The sequence below is a fragment of the Rana temporaria genome, chromosome 1 (genome assembly GCF_905171775.1).
Source record: "Rana temporaria chromosome 1, aRanTem1.1, whole genome shotgun sequence".
NCBI lineage: Eukaryota > Metazoa > Chordata > Amphibia > Anura > Ranidae > Rana > Rana temporaria.
In genome coordinates, this window is record NC_053489.1 from 269239512 (window position 1) to 269258611 (window position 19100).

Sequence of the window (19100 nt, forward strand, 5' to 3'; positions counted from 1 at the left end):
CTCCTGTGGACCACGTTCTGCACTCCTGTGACCAGTTTTCAGTAGACAGTGGGCTGAAGCCCGCTGTCGGCTGATGTCAAAGAGCCGGTCCAGGCTCAGGCAAGATCACAACAATGGAGTCGGGATCTACCCACATGCCTGAAGCAGCACCCGGCTCAGGTGCTCAGCAAGCCGCTGAGAGCCTGAGCCAGCCGCCCCCCTCCACAGCAGAGAGCTTCTGACTGACAGTCACCAGCTCACTGTCAGGGAGCTGTGAGAACCGAGTAATTAAACATCCCTGATTGCTCGGTTCTCACAGCCCTGTGAGCAGAGAGCTGTTGACTCTCAGTGTTGGAGGTGGCAGCGGACAGATGCAGCATCCACCTAGGTAAGTATGGATCTTTAAAAAAGAAAAAAAAAATACATCTCTTAATATTTTGTACCATTCTAGATTGCACTGCAGTCCCCAGTAATGATTAGAAAATCAAATAATTGTTCTAAAATGATACTTTTCAAACAAAAAATTCTACTAGAGTATGGCCAACCTAAGTGAGCTGCCCCAAAATCTGGACCAGGATAACTCCCTCTGAAGAATTAGAGCTAAGAAGTTAATAGAAATGGGTAATATCAATGCATAGTGAACATATCTTGGAAAGCGGACATCGATGTCTACCAAATTTTTTGCAGCATAAGGGGTGCATTCTCTCTCTTTCAAAATGTTTTAAATCACAGTGACATACCTATTGGCTCCTCCACGGGCATAAGTGACTTCAGAAAATTTAGCCAGAATATAACCTGATTTAACTGAATCTCATATGGCTCTTCAAGGCTGAAAACAACCATATGGATTGATGTGGGGTCATTCACAGCAAAATAGTCATAGCTGCAGTAGTAGGTAGGGTTTCCAGAAAACTCCCAGACACTGAAATCTCCTACACCTATGAAAAGGTGAATATAAAGCAGAATGGATTAAACAAAAGGCACTATAAACACATCGCAGTCAAATACAATGTATGGTCATTAGTGTGTTTTGGCTCCAAATAGAATTTGTGTATGCACAGTTATGTAAGGCACTGCGTGATGTGTTGGTGCTATTCTTAACTGAAAATAAAACACATACAGTACAGACTCCTACACAAGACTGGTGAGCTAGGATTTGGACTTCATACAGAAAAAAGTAAAAGTACACTGACTGCTATACATCCTTGGCATGAAAGTGGCAAGTACTGAGCATCTATGCTTCCCTGGCATGAGATACACAAGGTGCCTAAATGAAAATGGCTGGTGCTGACCATCTTACCTTTTATGTTTTAAATGGAACAAAAAGTATAACAACTGCCGTACTTTAAAATAATATATATGGAGCACATGACCGCCATACAACCTTAATATGAAAATGTCAGCGAACAATTACCATAAGCAAGAAACCAATCTACTGTAGATAAAACAAAAAGAAGGAATCTTGTACATACCATTGAGATTGGCATTCTGGATGTCAATAGCTTTAGTGGACTGGTCATCAATAGAACAGTGAGGATGATTGGATGGGGAGACAAACACCTCCAGAACCCCTTTTGTCAGGCCTGGCTCAAACATCATGCTCCGACTTCTCACACTTACATTCTCACAGCCGGGGTATAAATCAGAAATGCTCACTGAAACTAAGCAGACAAGAAGATGGTTAGAAAATGCTGCCCAGCGCCTTAGTGAAATATGTCTGCCACAAATTTGTAATATGCTGTGGTTATTACTAAACCATCGCACAGGGACTATGGGCCTGATTTATCAATATCTGGAAGAACTTGTCAATTGTAAACCAATCAGGTCCTGCATTTCATTCTTTCAGTACAGGTCTGAAAATGAAAGAAAATCCGTCAGCTGATAGATGAGCGAGTTTAGAGCAAAAAAAAAAAAAAAAAACAGTTTACTTATTGGAATGATATGCTCACTTAATTCATGGATTTACTAAAGCATTGCATACTCAGCGCTGAGTATGTGCCATACACAGACAGGCGAATCAGGCAGTATTCTCAGAAGTAGAAGCATGCCCAGATGCAAGATGACAACACTACTTACAGTAGCCCAATGCTAGCAAAACAATCAGTGGGGAATATCAGAATACTTTCTTCTAAGGGAGGATTTAGATGACTACTACTTACAATAAGTCTTACTGACTTATGATACTAGCAATATTCTATTGTCCAAAACTCTCTCTCAAACTCGTCCTGAAGAAGCCGCTAGGCGAAACGCGTAGGCGAGACGAAAGATAATATTGCTTGTGAATGTATACCCTGTACTGTTTCACTGTATTTTATGGAAGTTATTGTATGTAATAATTTTTTGTAATTAAAATTCTTATAATTTTTCTAAATCTTCATGTCCCTGTGATTGCCTGAAAAAGTCCGCCCTGTCACTACCTTGTGTAGTACGTTTTTCTTGATTACAATATGAGCTATTGAAAGCCTACCTAAGCACAGAAATATTGTTTATAGACTTTCAACTTCATTCATTTTAAAGAAATACCATACAGCAATAATTTGTAGCTTAAAGTATATGTTTACATTTTTTAAATAAAGATCTTTATTGCTGCTTGTGTCCCTAAGATTCGTCTGTACCACTTTATATTCCCATCGCACATGTTACTGGATAAGCTCTGAAAGTTTGGGTGCTGCAGCAACAACCAGCTGGACATGGGCGTCCGCTCCATAGGGCAAGGGGGGCGATTGCGCCCCCTCCCCCGGAATCCAGTGCTGGGTTTTTTTGGCCTGGGGCAGTGGTGCAGCAAATTCAATTAGAGCCGCTCTCTCTTTGGCTCACAAAAAAGGGGAGGGGGGCGATATACAGTACAGACAGCCTGCGGCTCTCCTCTCCCTGTCACGGCACCGCTGCTGAGTTCTCTGGTAAATGGAGCAGCGGCGATGTGACAGGGAGAGGAGAGCTGCGGGCTGTCTGTACTGTATATCTCCCCCGATCGCCCCCCTCCCCTTCATGTAAGCTGAAGCTAGAAGAGAGAGAGAGTGTCTCTATTTGGATTCGCCGCCCCGCTGTTTCCCTTGCCATGATTGGCCACAGCAGAGGGGCAATCAGACTCTGGGACATCATGGGAAATATAGTCCCTGAAGAGATTGGCGGCCCCAGTGTGTCTACAGACACCATGCTACAGCCCCCAGCATGCAAGCACTCTGCTGGGGATTGTTATTGCAGAGACTGGCACTGATCCTGGGGGTTATTTTCTTGGGGGGGGGGGGGGACATTTTTTTATGATATTGTTATTCAAAGTCGCTAGTTGCTTGATAGTTGCATTAGGTTTCCCAAGCTTTGCATGCCTGCGCTTTATGTAATGACTAAACCCCTCCCCTTCATGACATTGTTGAAAAGGGACCGAGCATGGGTGACTTATTATTTTCCATTCTAAAAATGTTGGTCTTCAGGTACACCTAAATACGACAACCAGCAATATGGAAGTTCAGTAACTAGCAGGTAAATGTCAGAGATCATTTCTATGAACCAAATGCATTAAATCTTAATGAGATGACTGCATTTTGTATGTAGTTGCCCTTTGCACTGGGACAGCATTTAGAGATGTGTGTGCAGATCACAAGGCCTGAAATCAATCCCAAGCAGTCTATCCTTTAGAGAAGACCAGCGTTGCCTTGGTGTAACTCAGGGGAAATGACAAAGCCATACTGCCTGTGTCTTAGGAAACAGAAATATTCTGTTCTCTGCCTTATCATGCATAGGAAAAGGCCAAATGATGTCACGGAAAGCATAACAAACATAATATGATTTATTGCTTTAGCTCTTATCTACAATTCCATTCCGGTTATAAAATGTAACAGGTATTACATTAACACAGAACTATAAAGGGAGGCAGGAATACAATAATATATTCACTTTATAACAAATGGTTCTGTACATACAGTCATACGGTTTTGAAGTGAAAGACATCTTAAAACCAAGAATGCCTGAGAGAACCTCTACTATGGAAGCAAAATAAATATGGTTACCTAGAACAGTGATGGCAAACATAGGGCACCCCATATGTTTTGGAACTACATGTCCCATGATGCTCATGCACTCTGCCGTGAAGATGAGCCTCATGGGAAATGTAGTTCCAAAACATCCGGCAATGCCAAGGTTTGCCATCACTGACCTAGAAACTACATTCAATGCATGCTGTAAATCTTTACTATGCTTTCAAGTTAACACAGCAATGTTATACTGGACCGTTTTGTTTACCTGAATTCAGATGTGTATATAGCTCTAGCATGGGTGCTCAACCTATGGCCATCCAGCCTTTGCAGAACTACAAGTCCCATGAGGCATTGCAAGGCTGACATTTCCAAGCATGACTCCCAAAGTCAAAGGCATGATGGGACTTGTAGCTCCGCAACAGCTGGAGGGCCACAGGCTGAGCACCCATGTAACCTTTCCCTTAACCAAGACATGCCTCAAGAGTGGTGAATAAACCTTGCCAATTCATTGCTCACATGTTGCTTTAACCTCCCACATTAGTAAGCTGTGATAAGAACAGTTACAAAGCACAGGGCATCAAACGCATTCTTGTCGCTCGAATCAAACCAAGCAAGCCGTCCATACAAATAAACCTAAGAATTTGGACCCTTTGTGGCCTTGGATTGGCTTTAATATATACAGTATATCATTGGCTAAGAGCTTAGGCTGTAACCAAACAACAATGCTCAACTATTTCCCAATATGAGTCAGGGAGAACATTGCAGATGATCAGTAAAAGGTCCTTCAAAGAGTGATCGACAGCCTAAAGTTTTTGCACTTCTGCGTAATCTGCCCGTGGTCTTTCAAAGCCGATTTGTAACTGGCTATCACAAGGTGCCAAGACCTGAGCAAAAGGAGAAAATCAGCTTCTAACACACAATTCTTTTGTATTACTTATCTGGTGAGAAGTTGTTTGATAAAGGATTTGTTATTTAATGTTAAAGTAATTGAGGTCTTAAAACATGCAAAGATGACTGTGGCTGCATTTGGTTAAAACCTCATACTGAATAATTAAAGCACATCTCAGCTATTTTCGATTTCTTAGCCACTTACACTTAAGGGGTCTTCCCCTTCTTGAATTGACCTCTGTTTATTGGAATAAAGCCAACATGTTCAGTGTGATGAATAGGCGCTTGTGCAGCTGTGCTGCTTTCCACGGTAAGAAATCACTGGTTTAAAAGCATTTTCATTTGTAACTCAAGCACTTTACTTAGCATGACTTGAGTGTCAGAGTCATTATATCATGCATTGTTATTACTACGCACCAGCGCCAGAATACAAATCACACCAGTAGAAGTTGCCCCATTTGTCACCGAGTAGAAACTCTAGAGCTCTGGAATCTGCTCCCTCATCTAGCATAGGTATTCACTGCTGGCTTTGTGCTACCCACTTAATGCAATTAACCCAAAAGTGCCTGAAGACATTTGAAAGGGTTTCCTACTTTACCTACAGCTTGAATCAAGCTTACAAATCTCTTAATAGCCAAAAGATGCAAGTACAATTTCTTTAGGGCTCTTTCACAAGTGTGATTAGGAAGGACAAAGCAATGCTCATTAACATAGCTATAGCGTTTATGAAGCATTGAAAAAGCGTCAAGAAAGCATGTTAAACACCCATGAAATTTGCTTATCTAGGGGACAGCGATGTAGAATAAAAATGATCTGCTTTGAGACTTGGGTAGGTTGTGGTGTGATGGCAGACATTTTTGTTTATTCTCTGAAAGATGGATTTGTATTTTTTGACACTTGGCTTGGTCCAACTCAAGATGCTCATGCAAAGATTGTCATGGTCACTTGCTGGCACAGTCATTTGCTGGCACTGACTTTTTGCTGACACAAAAAGCTTTGCCACTGTACCTGCCTGGCACTGTCATTAGTTCTGGCTAATTGATTCTTTTTGCTTGCACACTGAAGGAAATGGTGTTACCATGTGGCTACAAACAGGAAGAGACTGGAGCTGCTCTGTCTTAGTTCTCCATTAGTTCTCAGTGCATTCTGGGATACAGAAGCCTCCACTGCCTCTCCCCAGCACACAGCTAACACTATATAACTGCTTCACTAATGTGCCTTAAATGCAATAGGCTGGGTTACAGCACACTACCATTGACATTACTAGTGGTGGCTGACAAATGGCAAGCTGCTTTATTTTTAACACAACATAACGCCCATCACCAAAAGTCGCCCAATTTATACAAGAAGCCAGGATTTCCTGTAGTGCATCCACATGTGGGAGTGTGTAAGTTTATGGGCAAGATATACCAGGCACCTGGGAACTTTTTAATTTACCACCAGGACTATAATTTTCCAGCCACAAAAACAAGTATTGTGCTGGCCAGTAGCTTTATTAGCTTTACAACCTATTAGCTTCAGACAAATGAGATCACATGGGACCCATTTGGCTAGACTCAAACAGGGTTAGTTCCACACTTGTGTGTACTGCACTGTGTGGTGCCCATTGTAATATTGGTGGCAGGCATTGAACAGTTAGGCTTTAACATCATTGCTTAAATGTGGCCTAAAACACAGGGGATTTGATGCACTTGAGGCTAGCAAGACATGACTTGGTCATCACCCACTGTAGTTGACAATGGCTGGGGAAATGGCCATTCTTCTATGGGATAGCCCTTACCTCAGCAGCCTAAAGAACTGGTTGTCAGAATGGACTTCCTGGCTAATTTCTTATGGTTGGTACAGAATATTACCAGACAGTGCATAACCATAAAGGCTTGGCTTGTGTGAATACCATGTTTTTGCACAGAACAGCCACTATACTAACTTCTAATTTACTGGCTGGTGAACAAATGATATCAGTCTCATGATGAGCAGCAGAGTCGAGAGACCTTCAACCTTGTTTATGAACCTCAATTTCTAGGATGCAGACAGCAATAATCAAAAATGTAAGGTGAACCCTTACAAAAGGCCTAGACAATTTTCCCAAAACCTAGAAACTGGCTCAAAAGTGTTAGCAGCCATTAAAAAGGGTTGTTGTCCCGATACCACTTTTTTGAGACCGAGTACAAGTACCGATCCTTTTTTTCCAAGTACTCGCCGATACCGAATACCGATACTTTTTTTAATGTCATGTGACAGTTTTTTTTTTTTTTTTTTTTACACAATTTTTTTTTACTTAAATTTTTTTTTACAGTGAGGGAGAGCAAAACAGTGGATGGCAGCGGCACGGAGGGGGAAAACAGAGGACGGCAGCGGCACGGAGGGGGAAAACAGAGGACGGCAGCGGCACGGAGGGGGGAGAATAGAGGACGGCAGCGGCACGGAGGGGGGAGAATAGAGGACGGCAGCGGCACGGAGGGGGGAGAATAGAGGACGGCAGCGGCACGGAGGGGGGAGAATAGAGGACGGCAGCGGCACGGAGGGGGGAGAATAGAGGACGGCAGCGGCACGGAGGGGGGAGAATAGAGGACGGCAGCGGCACGGAGGGAACAGAGGACGGCAGCGGCACGGAGGGAGGGAACAGAGGACGGCAGCGGCACGGAGGGAGGGAACAGAGGACGGCAGCGGCACGGAGGGGGAGAGCAGAACACAGGAGCATGGAAGGAGAGTCAGGTATCGGTAAAGTATCGGAGCATTTTCCCCGAGTACAAGTACTCGGGGAAATGCTTTGGTATCGGTCCCGATACCGATACTAGTATCGGTACAACTCTAATATATATATATATATATCTCTCTAATAACCCCCTTCCCCATAATCCCTGATATGCATCTTTGTTGGTGTAGTTTATAAATACCACTATACCTTACAGTGACTAGGCTTAGGAGGTAATTGTTAACCAAAGCTTCCTCGCTCACACCTACTTGTCAGAAAGGGAAACTGTTTCACTTAGCCTGGATGTGGGATCCAGCTGCTCCTGTGTTCCATATTATGTGACACAAAGTTTATCACAAGTCGCCCAATTTATACAGGAAGCCAGGATTTCCTCTAGTGCATCCGCATGTGTGAGTGTGGACGTTTATGGGCAAGACATACCGGGCACCTGGGAACTTTTTAATTTACCACTAAGGACTGTAATTTTCCAGCCACACAAACAACTATTGTGCTGGCCAGGAGCTTTTATAGCTTTATAACATATTAGCTTCAGACAAATGAGATCACATGGGACCCATTTGGTTAGACTCAAACAGGCTCAAATCCACAGTTAAAATAATATGTTTTAGAATTCACCTTTTATCTCATTATCGTTAACTTAAGTGTAAATATAGGGGGAGATTTACTAAAACTGGTGAGCACAGAATCTGGTGTTGTGTGCATAGTAACCAATCGGCTTCTAACTTCAACTTGTTCAACTAAGCTTTGACAATAAAACCTGGAAGCCGATTGGTTACTCTGCACAGCTGCACTAGATTCTGTGTGCTCCAGCTTTAATAAATCTCCCCCTTAGTGATTTGTTTTAATTATTTTAGGATTAAAAATACAATTTGAAAAACATATTTTTTTAAAATTATAGTCAAGTAATACGCAATATTGAATATAAATAATTCCGTAATACCATTTGCAGCCAACAAATGGTTATTGGGTTGGAAACTTTGGGTTTCAGCTTTTTCCCCTCTCTATGCTACCAGCCTGTGTTGTGAATATATCCACGTAGCAGGAAGTCATATTAGAAACGTGGCTGAACGAGGTACACAATCCTTCCCTCTCCGCTGGCAGAGATGACCCGATATGCATTTTTAGTAAGGCCGGGGCAGACAATCATTAGAAAAAGCTGTGATGGGATCAATTAGATTTAAATGCAATGCAAGTAACCTCTACTAATGTATTTGTTAAAGTAGAACTAAACGTTCAACTTTTTTTTTTGCCTTTAGATATACTTTTTTATAAATCAACATAAAATTTTTAAAAACTTGTAAACTTTAAAAATATTATAGGTTCCCCTTATGTACGGTATATTACAGTAGGGTAGTTTTGACAAAAAATTGTATACTGAAATTACCTTTTAGCTTACCTGACGTTTTGGAAGACAGTGGTGAAGAAGGAAACCGGGTTGAATTAGTGGAAGAAAGGCGAGGCCTGCGCCTCCGGAAAAAGCTGCGAATAAGCCCACATTTCAGGGACTCTATCAGTGTGGTCTTCCCAGAGCCAACATGTCCAAACAATTTCAGTTTAATCCTTGGCTGTGGGCTTTGGACAGGTCTCAGCTGCTGAATGAATTGAGTTCTGTACGTGTCCTGAAGATGATTAAAGAGAAATGTAAAACAATGGAACTTCTCTGGCACGATAGACATGATCTCTAAACATTTTTCTAGAAACATGTAGAAATGGAAAAAAAAAAAAAGGGAGGAGGTGCAGGCAGATTCCAGCAGTCATTTTCTCCACTGTCAGAGGATATCCCTGTTAAAATCAAAATGTCCATAAAGAGGATATAAAGAAACAGGCCATCATTTCCCTTTACCTAGCACAGCACTTGTACTTTATTGAGAGTGGAAATGTTCCATTCTGACATAACTTGATGAAATGCGCCCTGACACTACACAACGCTACAAAGCAATCTCTGTACTCGCTGTCACCAGAGACAGCAATAGGATTGCATGAAATCTCAAATGTCTCAGACAGCATAGCTTTACAGGGAGATGGGATTCAATCTTAGACATTAATAAGTCCGATTCTCACAGAGGTGTAGAATTATCACAATATACTTTATTTATACCAAGATGTAGGATTCCAAACCCTAGCATGTGTCAGATGATGTTTCATATAATAATACAAAGCCATAAGAATAGGTCTATAATATAGATCAAAATATTTACTACCCAGGCGGGATAATTATTTCTTATTCCTCAGGGGGTTAGATAGTCCCACTCAAAGAACAGCAGGTCAGTTTTATGGCCAAAATCTTGTGTGAAAACGTTTATTATATATTGTGGGAAATGCTCCTTCATACCCTTTAAGGGAACTCCGGAGTGTATTTTCAGCAGTTACACACTATTATTTTATCACACTTTATCACAATAACATTATTACTTATTGGCAGCTATTAACAATCATGACTTTCATCCATACTCTCATTTCTGGAATTCATATACAGATGTGTTGATTTTCCTTCTAGCAGCCACCTTTACATCAGTGTAGACAGCATCTCTGCAGAACAACTACTGGGCAGCATTCCCAGACAGGAAACATAACCCGTGTCTTTACAGAGCACATAAGGCAACATTGCTTTAGACCACTAAAACACTGAATAACATGTTTATTATACTGACCCTCTGGCTCCAATGCTTTCAGAGACACTTGGGTAGATTCACATACAAATGCCTAAAATTAGGATGGCCTAGCCTAGTCTTTTTAGGCTACACCGCCGTAAATTATTTAGGCTATTAGTGATTCTCAAACCACTTACCTTCAAATTTTCGGCGGCGTAGCCTAAAACGAGCGGGCGTAAGCGCGCCTAATTCAAATGACTGGGAGGGGGGCGTGTAGTATGGAAATGAGGCTTGACCTCACGTTTTTTGACATTTTTTACACTGCGCATGCGCCGGGCGACTACATTTCCCAGTGCGCATTGCGGCTAAGTAGGCCGTACGGGCCTATTGATTTTGACGCGTACGTAAACGACGTAAATCCCGATTCGCGGACGACTTGCGCAAACGACGTAAAAAATTCGAACCTCGCGGCGGGAACGGCGGGAACGGCGGCCATACTTAACATTGTTATTCCACCTCATAGGTGGAATAACTTTAGGCGGCCTATCGCGTACGGAAACGACGTAATGCGTACGCTCGTGAATCGGCGTATCCCCTCATTTACATAATCTAGGCCGGCCGCAATGTAAGCGCCACCTAGCGGTAAGCCAAAACATTGCAATCTAAGATAGGACGGCGCAAGCCGTCCTATCTTAGATATGTTTAAGTGTATCTCTGTTAGAGAATACACTTAAACATAGGTCGGCTTAGATTCAGAGTTAGGTCGGCTTATCTGTAGATAAGCCGGCCTAACTCTTTGTGAATCTACCTAACTGATCCAAAAAAGTAGGATCAGGAACATCGAAGATAATGCAGAACGGTTATTGTGATACTTTTTCTAGCTTAAGGTTATTGTAAAAAGTCTTGGTTTTTTTTTCCATATAAAAAACGTTATACTTACCTGCTGTGTGCAGTGGGTTTGCACAGAGTGGCCCAGATCCTCCTCTTCTCGGGTCCCTTTTCGGCTCTCCCGGCTCCTTCCGGCCCCTCCCGTTCCGTGCCCCCACAGCAAGCAGCTTGTTATGGGGGCACCCGAGGCAAGTCACAGGTCTCTGTGTCCATTACAACATGGAGCCCCGACCCAGCCCTGTCCCCTCTCTCCCCTGAATGGCTAGCTGACTTTGATTGACAGCAGCAGCCACCAATTGCACCGTTGCTGTGTCTCAGCCAATTAGGAGGGAGAACACTGGCAGGTGTTTTTACCATAATGCATAGGATGCATTAAGGTGAAAAAAAAACCTTCAAGATAAAAAACCTTCTGCCTTTACAACCACTTTAAACTATAGGGGAATGCCCCCCCCCCCTTACTGCATTCTTCTGGCTAGTGGAGGGTGGGCAACTCATTACATTATTTACAGCAAAGACCATACATCTTGCCTTGCGTTCCAAAAGGCTGTACAGTTTCAGGTGGCTGCCATTTCACAGTCGCTGTCAATCAAGGCTGCACTGGGCAGGGGTGTGACGGGAAACAGATGATGGAAGATACAGGCGTGATGTCCTGTACTTCCAAAAAGCAAGGCCAGGGACGCAAACTAACTAGCAAGCACGGATCTGCCGCAATGCTTTACATGGCCAGATTAGAACAAGGGGGAATGTCAGCATAAACTAGGGAATTGTAGTACATGAAAATATAATAGATTACTATTAGATAGATACAAAACAACATATGCTTTCATTAACCGGTACTGAAACCAGAAGATCATTATTTCAGCCAGGAAATCAGCATTTGCGCTGTGCAAACTGTTTGCGCTATATAAATCCTGTATAATAATAATAATTAGCAATCCCGTTTTCTTCCAAGAAAGGTATCCTTTAACCACTTGCTTACTGGGCACATATACCCCCTTCCTGCCCAGGCGAAATTTCAGCTTCCGGCACTGCGTCGCTTTAACTGACAATTGCGCGGTCGTGCGACGTGGCTCCCAAACAAAATTTAGATCCTTTTTTTCACACAAATAAAGCTTTCTTTTGGTGGTATTTGATCGCCTGTGCGGTTTTTATTTTTTGTGCTATAAACAAAAAAAAGAGCGTAAATTTTGAAAAAAACAAAAAAACTTTTTATTTTTTGCTATAATAAATATCCAAATACAAAAAAAAAAAAAAATGTTCTCAGTTTAGGCCGATACGTATTCTACATATTTTTGGTAAAAAAAAAAAATGCTTTCAGAGAAATTGATCCAAAAAAGTAGGATCAGGAACATCGAAGATATTGCAGAACGATTATTGCTATACTTTTTCTAGCTTAAGGTGTTTGTAAAAAGTCTTGTTTTTTTTTTACATATAAAAAAAAAAAAAAAACGCAATAAGCGTATAGTGACTGGTTTGCGCAAAAGTTATAGCGCCTACAAAATAGGGGACATAATTATAATTTTTTTTATTATTATTTTTTTTAATCCAACCCCTCAGAAATGTTTTAGCCAGATATGCACCTTAAAAATACACTTAAAATTATTTACTAATATTTGTGGTAAAAGCATAGAATTTTTTGAAATTTATTACACAGAATAATTACACACACACTTCCTATTGGTAATACATAAAAAAAAAAAGATATGACATTTGATTGAACAGGATCTCTATGGACAACATTTTTTTTTTAATTTTTAAATCAAATGTCTTTTTAACTGTGTAACTGTATTTTTGAGAGAAAGGGAAATTGGTAAAGTCACCGGCGAGTGTGTTTACCACATGTCATCGCTGTTGTGGAAGAGAGCATTAATCACAATGCTGACAGTAATACAGGCTGTTGAATCCTATTAGTGTTCCGCCTTAAATATGGGCTCTGAGGATAAATGGAATAGGCACATCTTGACATGAGCTCGGCACAGATAGACATTTCCTGCAGGGGAAATCTCGGCAGTGGTGCACGGTAATGCATGTGGAGAATACATCTCTGCAGCATAAGCACGACACAGGAGCTGGGGCTTATTTAGCAAAAAAACAGAAGCAAAACCCGAGCTGTAGCCATAGCAACCAATGAGATAACATTTTCATTAGTCTAACTGCATCAGACTTCTGAGACAGAATCATGACAGGTTGCTGTGGGTTACAGCATACAGCAGCTCATGGTGCTTCCTTAAATTGTTTAACTTCACACCATGATGCAACTTTTATCCAGAATACAGCAAGACTGTATATGTTTTTCCATCCAACTCACACTGAGGGTTACACTTTAATCCTTCCATGGCCACGGTACTTTGTGCCTTTGTCATCTTATTGATTCCAGCAAAATGTGGAAATTGCAAACGCTCTGAAACTGCAAGTTAAAATGGTGCATGCACGTAAACTTGCAAAATGATGGGGTGTAAATTAAAAACAATTGCAGAACTAGTCATCCTGCAAAATGTGCCGTGTGTTACTAGGCTTTTTTTTTTCTCCAGGTTGGATGTTCTTCATTCATAGGAATAGCATGAATCAGGAAAATGCTGCATTATGGCCACTAGATGGGGCTGATGATCATATGAAATAAATGTTTATTTACTGTGATCGCTAGCTCCATCTGGTGGCCATAATGCAGCATTACATGCGGTTTTGCAGGACAAATCGCTCTGAAAACTTTTTTATAAATACACCCCATGTATCTCGTTCATCTGCAAAGTATCCAAGCTGCTGTGCAGGACCTAAGATTTTCTATGATCTCTTGGTTTTAGTTCTTGTGGATAACAAACTCGGATGTCCCAAGCTTTCCACACCTTCCTTCCTCCTATTATGTCTTTGCACTTTATGCAAATAAAGGATCCTAGAGACTATTATTGCGCAAAAAAGTGCATCGCTTTCTGGACCTGGCCTGTATTCTCCCTTACCATTTGCCCACAGCTGCATTTCTTAAAACAAGCAACATATGGCATATAAAATATCAGAAGAGAGGGAGGATTGGAGCTCATGTACACTATCTGCAGTGACCGCCATTTTTTCCCGCATTAAATAAATGCAGGTCATCACTAGGGCACATAGAAAACATTTGCTTTCTAATTGCTCTATTAACACCACAACACGGGTTTGATGTGCGATGCAGTCTGTGGACAAGCATAATATGAAATATACTATAGATCAGGGGGGGTGCCCAACCAGTGGCCTGGGAGCCACATGTGGCCCGCGACCTCCTGCTCTGGGATGGAATAAAATAGAATAGACTAGAACACTGTTATTAAAGGTAAGTGTATTGCTAAAATCACAATGTATATATGGGCATATCAGTTCTGCAGTGGTTACTGGGCTGCTTTCAAACCGATTCAAAGGGGCAGAGAAGTGCACTGAGGCATAGACTTCTATTAACTGCGAGTTTGGTGAGCTTTCTGAAAGTGCATCACACCTACAGTATATAATAGAAGACTATTGCAGAGTGCAGCTAACCTGCAGGAAAGCAGCCTTATACCGCATACACACGACCGTTTTTCATGACGAGAAAAATGCCATTTTTAAATTGGTCGTTAAAAACGGTCGTGTGTAGGCTCCAGAGCATTTTTCTCGACGAGAAAAATGGGCATTAAAAATTTAGAACATGCTCTATTTTTTCATGTCGTCGTTTTTCTCGTCGTGAGTACGCTTTAACATCGGGGGGAAAACGTGCATGCTCAGAAGCAAGTTATGAGATGGGAAATTAGCATAATCAAGCCCAAAGGGTGGCGCCATTCGAATGGAACTTCCCCTTCATAGTGCCGTCTTGCATGTTGTACGTCACTGCGCTTTGCTCGAGCATTTCTCATCACGATCGTGTGTATGCAAGGCAGGCTTGAGAGGAATCACATCGAGAAAAACATTGTTTTTTTCCATGACATGAAAAATGGTCATGTGTACGTGGCTTTAGGTCCCTTTCACACGGTCAGTCCGACCAAATCGGACCCTCAATTCACCTCTAAGGAGTGGAAGATGTAAATGGACTTGTGTCCGTAGTGTGGTCTCTATAGAGCCGAGTGGACAGCCATCCACTTACTCCGCTCATTGTGGCCCGTGACCGGTTACCAAGTCGCTTAAGTGGCCCTCACTCTTTAAAAGGTTGGGCACCCCTGCTATAGATGAAGAAAAACGTAACAAATTTGCTTGCATAGCTTTGGACCTGGCTTACAGTACAAGGGGGAGACAAAGGGAACAGTTATGGAAAATAGAGCCGAGGAGTCTAACAGCTTTACTAAATTGGAGGACTTTTTATAATAATAAAATCACCGTTAAAGGTGGCTTCTCAAAGTGCTTTACAAAGAAAACACAAGAAATAATCAGGATAAAACAGGGGGGGGGGGGGGTAGTTAAGTGAAAGCTTGTCTAAAGAAAAAAACGTTTTTAGATTTAATTTGAATGATTTTAGAGTTGTTGACACACTGCTTGTCTTTGGAAGTGAATGCCAAAGTTTTGGGGCACAGCAGGAAAAGGCTGTCTCCCATGCATGTATAATTGCACTAATTTGCAAATATCTGCAAACATGCAACATGTATGAACACAATTAGAGTACTAAAAAAACAAGGATACAACCAACATTACTTGGCGCCTTAAAAAAGTATTCATACCCCTTGAAATTTTCCACATTTTGTCATGTTACAACCAAAAAATAAATGTATTTTATGTGATAGACGAACACAAAGTGGCACATAATTGTGAAGTGAAAGGAAAATGATGAACGGTTTTAATTTATTTATTTTTTTACAAATACATATCTGAAAAGTGTGGTGTGCATTTGTATTCAGCCCCTGAGTCAATACTTTGTAGAACCACCTTTCACTGCAATTACAGCTGCAAGTCTTTTTCGGGAATGTCTCTACCAGCTTTGCTTTATCTAGGGAGTGACATTTTTGCCCATTCTGCTTTACAAAATACCTCAAGATCTGTCAGATTGGATGGAGAGTGTATGTGAACAATAATTTTCACGTCTTGCCACAGAGTCTTAATTGTATTTAGGTCTGGACGTTGACTGGGCCATTCTAACACATGGATATGCTTTGATCTAAACCATTCCATTGTTGCTCTGGCTGTATGTTTAGGGTTGTTGTCCTGCTAGAAGGTGAACCTCTGCCCCAGTCTCAAGTCTTTTGCAGACTCCAACAGATTTTCTTTTAAGATTTCCCTTTATTTGGCTCCATCCATCTTCCCCTCAACGCTGACCAGCTTCCATGTCCCTGCTGATGAAAAGCATTCCCACAGCATGATGCTGCCATCACCATGTTTCACGGTGGGAATGGTGTGTTCAGGGTGATGTGCAGTGTTAGTTTTCCGCCAAACATAGTGTTTTCCTTTCAGGCCAAAAAGTTGAATTTTGGTCTCATCTGACCAGAGCACCTTCTTCCACATGTTTGCTGTGTCCCCCACATGGCTTCTCCCAAAATGAAAACAGGACTTCTTTCTTTCAACAATGGCTTTCTTCTTACCATGCAGTATTGTGGAGTGCACGACTAATAGTTGTCCTATGGACAGATTCTCCCACCTGAGCTGTGGATCTCTGCAGCTCCTCCAGAGTTACCATGAGCCTCTTGTCTGCTTCTCTGATTAATGCTCTCCTTGCCCAGGCCTGTCAGTTTAGGCGGATGGCCATGTCATGATAGGTTTGCAGTTGTGCCATAATCTTTCCATTTTTGGATGATGGATCGAACAGTGCTCTGAGATGTTCAAAGCTTGGGATATTTATTTATAACTCAACCTTGCTTTAAACTTCTCCACTACTTTATCCCTGGCCTGTCTGGTCCTTCATGATGCTCATTTGTTCACCAAGATTCTCTCACAAATCTCTGAGGGCTGCACAGAACAGCTGTATTTTTTACCGAGATTAAATTACACACAGGTGGATTTCTGAAGGCAATTGGTCTAGATTTTAGTTAGGGTATCAAAGTTAAGGGGGCTGAATACAAATGCATGCCACACTTATTTCCCCTCCACTTCACAATTATGTGCCACTTTATGTTGGTCCAGGACATAAAATCCCAATAAAATACATTTACATTTTGTTTATAACATGACAAAATGTAGAACATTTTCAAGGGATATGAATACTTTTTCAAGGCACTGTACTTTTCTTCAACAAAAGACCTGCTAATAGAAAGTTCAGTAGCTTGAAAATGTAATATTTATGCTCACCTCTTTATTACATAATGCTGAGTAGTGGAACAACTTATAAGCGATGCTGCTACTGCCTTTCTTGTTGTTGCTTTAGAACCACTTAGGCTGGCCATAACTTGTACAATTATCTTGTACAATTTTTTCTTAGGTTTACCAAAACCATATAATATGGAGGTCAAACGTAAACACTTTCAATTTCTATGCAGTCAGTTAGGTCATTTCACTACATAGTTGAAGGTAAATCTAAAGGAAATTGAAGAATATTGTATAATGTATGGCCAGCCTAAGTCTTCACATGTATACATTTTTCTATAACCTGTATTTTGTAGTCAAATCCACTTCATCATTGGTGGATTTTTTCCCTTTAAAATTATATCCCTTTTAGGTTTTTTATCTTACCTTGTGACCCCTTTGGAAACAGTGTTTTTGTACAAGTTTGCATGTTTGTATTAAAAAGCCTTCAATAAAAATTATCTGGTGTTTGTAGTTTTACTGGAGCTTCACTGGGTCATGTTATGCGACTACTTTAAGAGCGAACCATACTCAAAGTTCTTTTCTAACCAGACTCATGTTTAGAGGACCGGCATCTCATCATCCACCTACCCTGGCTTATTCTATTCCATAATAAATAGGTAAAGGCTCACTCCACCTTTTGCAAAAACACAATAAATGCACCCATATTAAATGAAAAAAAAATGCATTTTTATTTATTTATTTATTAGCATAAGAGCCTGGAAAGAATTGGAACTGTTATCACGTGTGTAAATGCTCTGGCTCTTGCAGACTAATTTTGCCCCTGCTGGTCTGTAGGTGAGCTAGCAGGGAGACGCACACACACAGCTTCTGTAAAAGGGGTTGGTGGTTTGAGGGTGGGGGCTGCAGACTCTGACCACGCTAAATATGGGTGTAACATGAAACATGCTAAGAAAGGTGAAGGCAGTGTTCAACCCTTTCGCTACTACCGCCATATGTTGCAAAGAGGTGGCAGCAAAGGGCGTTTCAAAAACATTTGCAGCAGCTGCAACTACCAGGAGTGTGTGTTTACTGACTGGCAGCTGTCATATGGAAACAATCCAGTGGCTGTCTAGCTGCCGGATTACTTCCACACACCCCTGTTATGCTTCCCTCCATATGCATGCTAACACAATGTATCCAGGGCTCTGTGTGTGCCCGTTGACATGCCTGAGACTGGCATGGTAGGTTCCCCCGGGATGGGGGGGGGTGGGGCACCATTCATGGTCAGCTTTAAACCGATGACCTATAAGGGGGGCTTTTAAAGCTTTGCCTATGAAAAATATAGAGTACTGAAGTTTGTTGCCATTTCACAGATGCACGCAATTTTAAGGTTAGACATGTTGGTATCTATTAACTCAGAGAAAGCTCATCTTTTATACTTTACCACATTTGGGTAACTTATTGCGTTTGGGTGCCCTAAAAATGACTTGACATTTTTTAATGACATTTTGCATTTTCTGCACTAATATTTTGTGATGTGAAAAACTGAAATTACCCATATCTTATTTTTTAGGGTGACCGTTTTCAGAATATATACGTTTAGGGGCTTTATGTAATCTGGGGGCCTAAAATGATTCTTTAAACATGTGTGCAAAAACGACTGACATAAAAAAGGGCTAAAGAGGCTGTCAGATCATTACTTTTCCTAAAAAACAACAGTATTGTGTGCTTCCTCTAGTTGTGAAGATTTTAGCAGTAGTTCCATGACTTGACATTGGTAGCAGCCCAGTATTCAGAAAGGAGAGTATTTCAAATCCTCTCTAGTCATTTTATGAAGAAAGGCTGTTGGGAATGCTGTAGGGTTATTTAGGTACAGGTCCATTTTAGCAGACCTACATCTGGTGAAATGTTCACTAG

The 19100-nt window shown here is 41.4% G+C and overlaps 1 protein-coding gene across 2 annotated transcripts in view; it reads right to left on the reverse strand.

The window, feature by feature from the left end:
- The window catches only part of DAPK1 (death associated protein kinase 1), a 217151-nt gene that overhangs the window by 16899 nt on the left and 181152 nt on the right, over positions 1 to 19100 (reverse strand). The window contains exons 20-22 of one of the 2 annotated variants that reach the window (XM_040355494.1): positions 8954 to 9176; positions 1452 to 1640; positions 720 to 917 (exon numbers count right to left, since the gene is read on the reverse strand). In XM_040355494.1, the coding sequence (XP_040211428.1) occupies positions 720 to 917; positions 1452 to 1640; positions 8954 to 9176 (610 nt within the window). Of the gene's footprint in view, positions 1 to 719; positions 918 to 1451; positions 1641 to 8941; positions 9177 to 19100 lie in introns of both variants that reach the window. The other variant, XM_040355493.1, reaches the window with a different exon arrangement.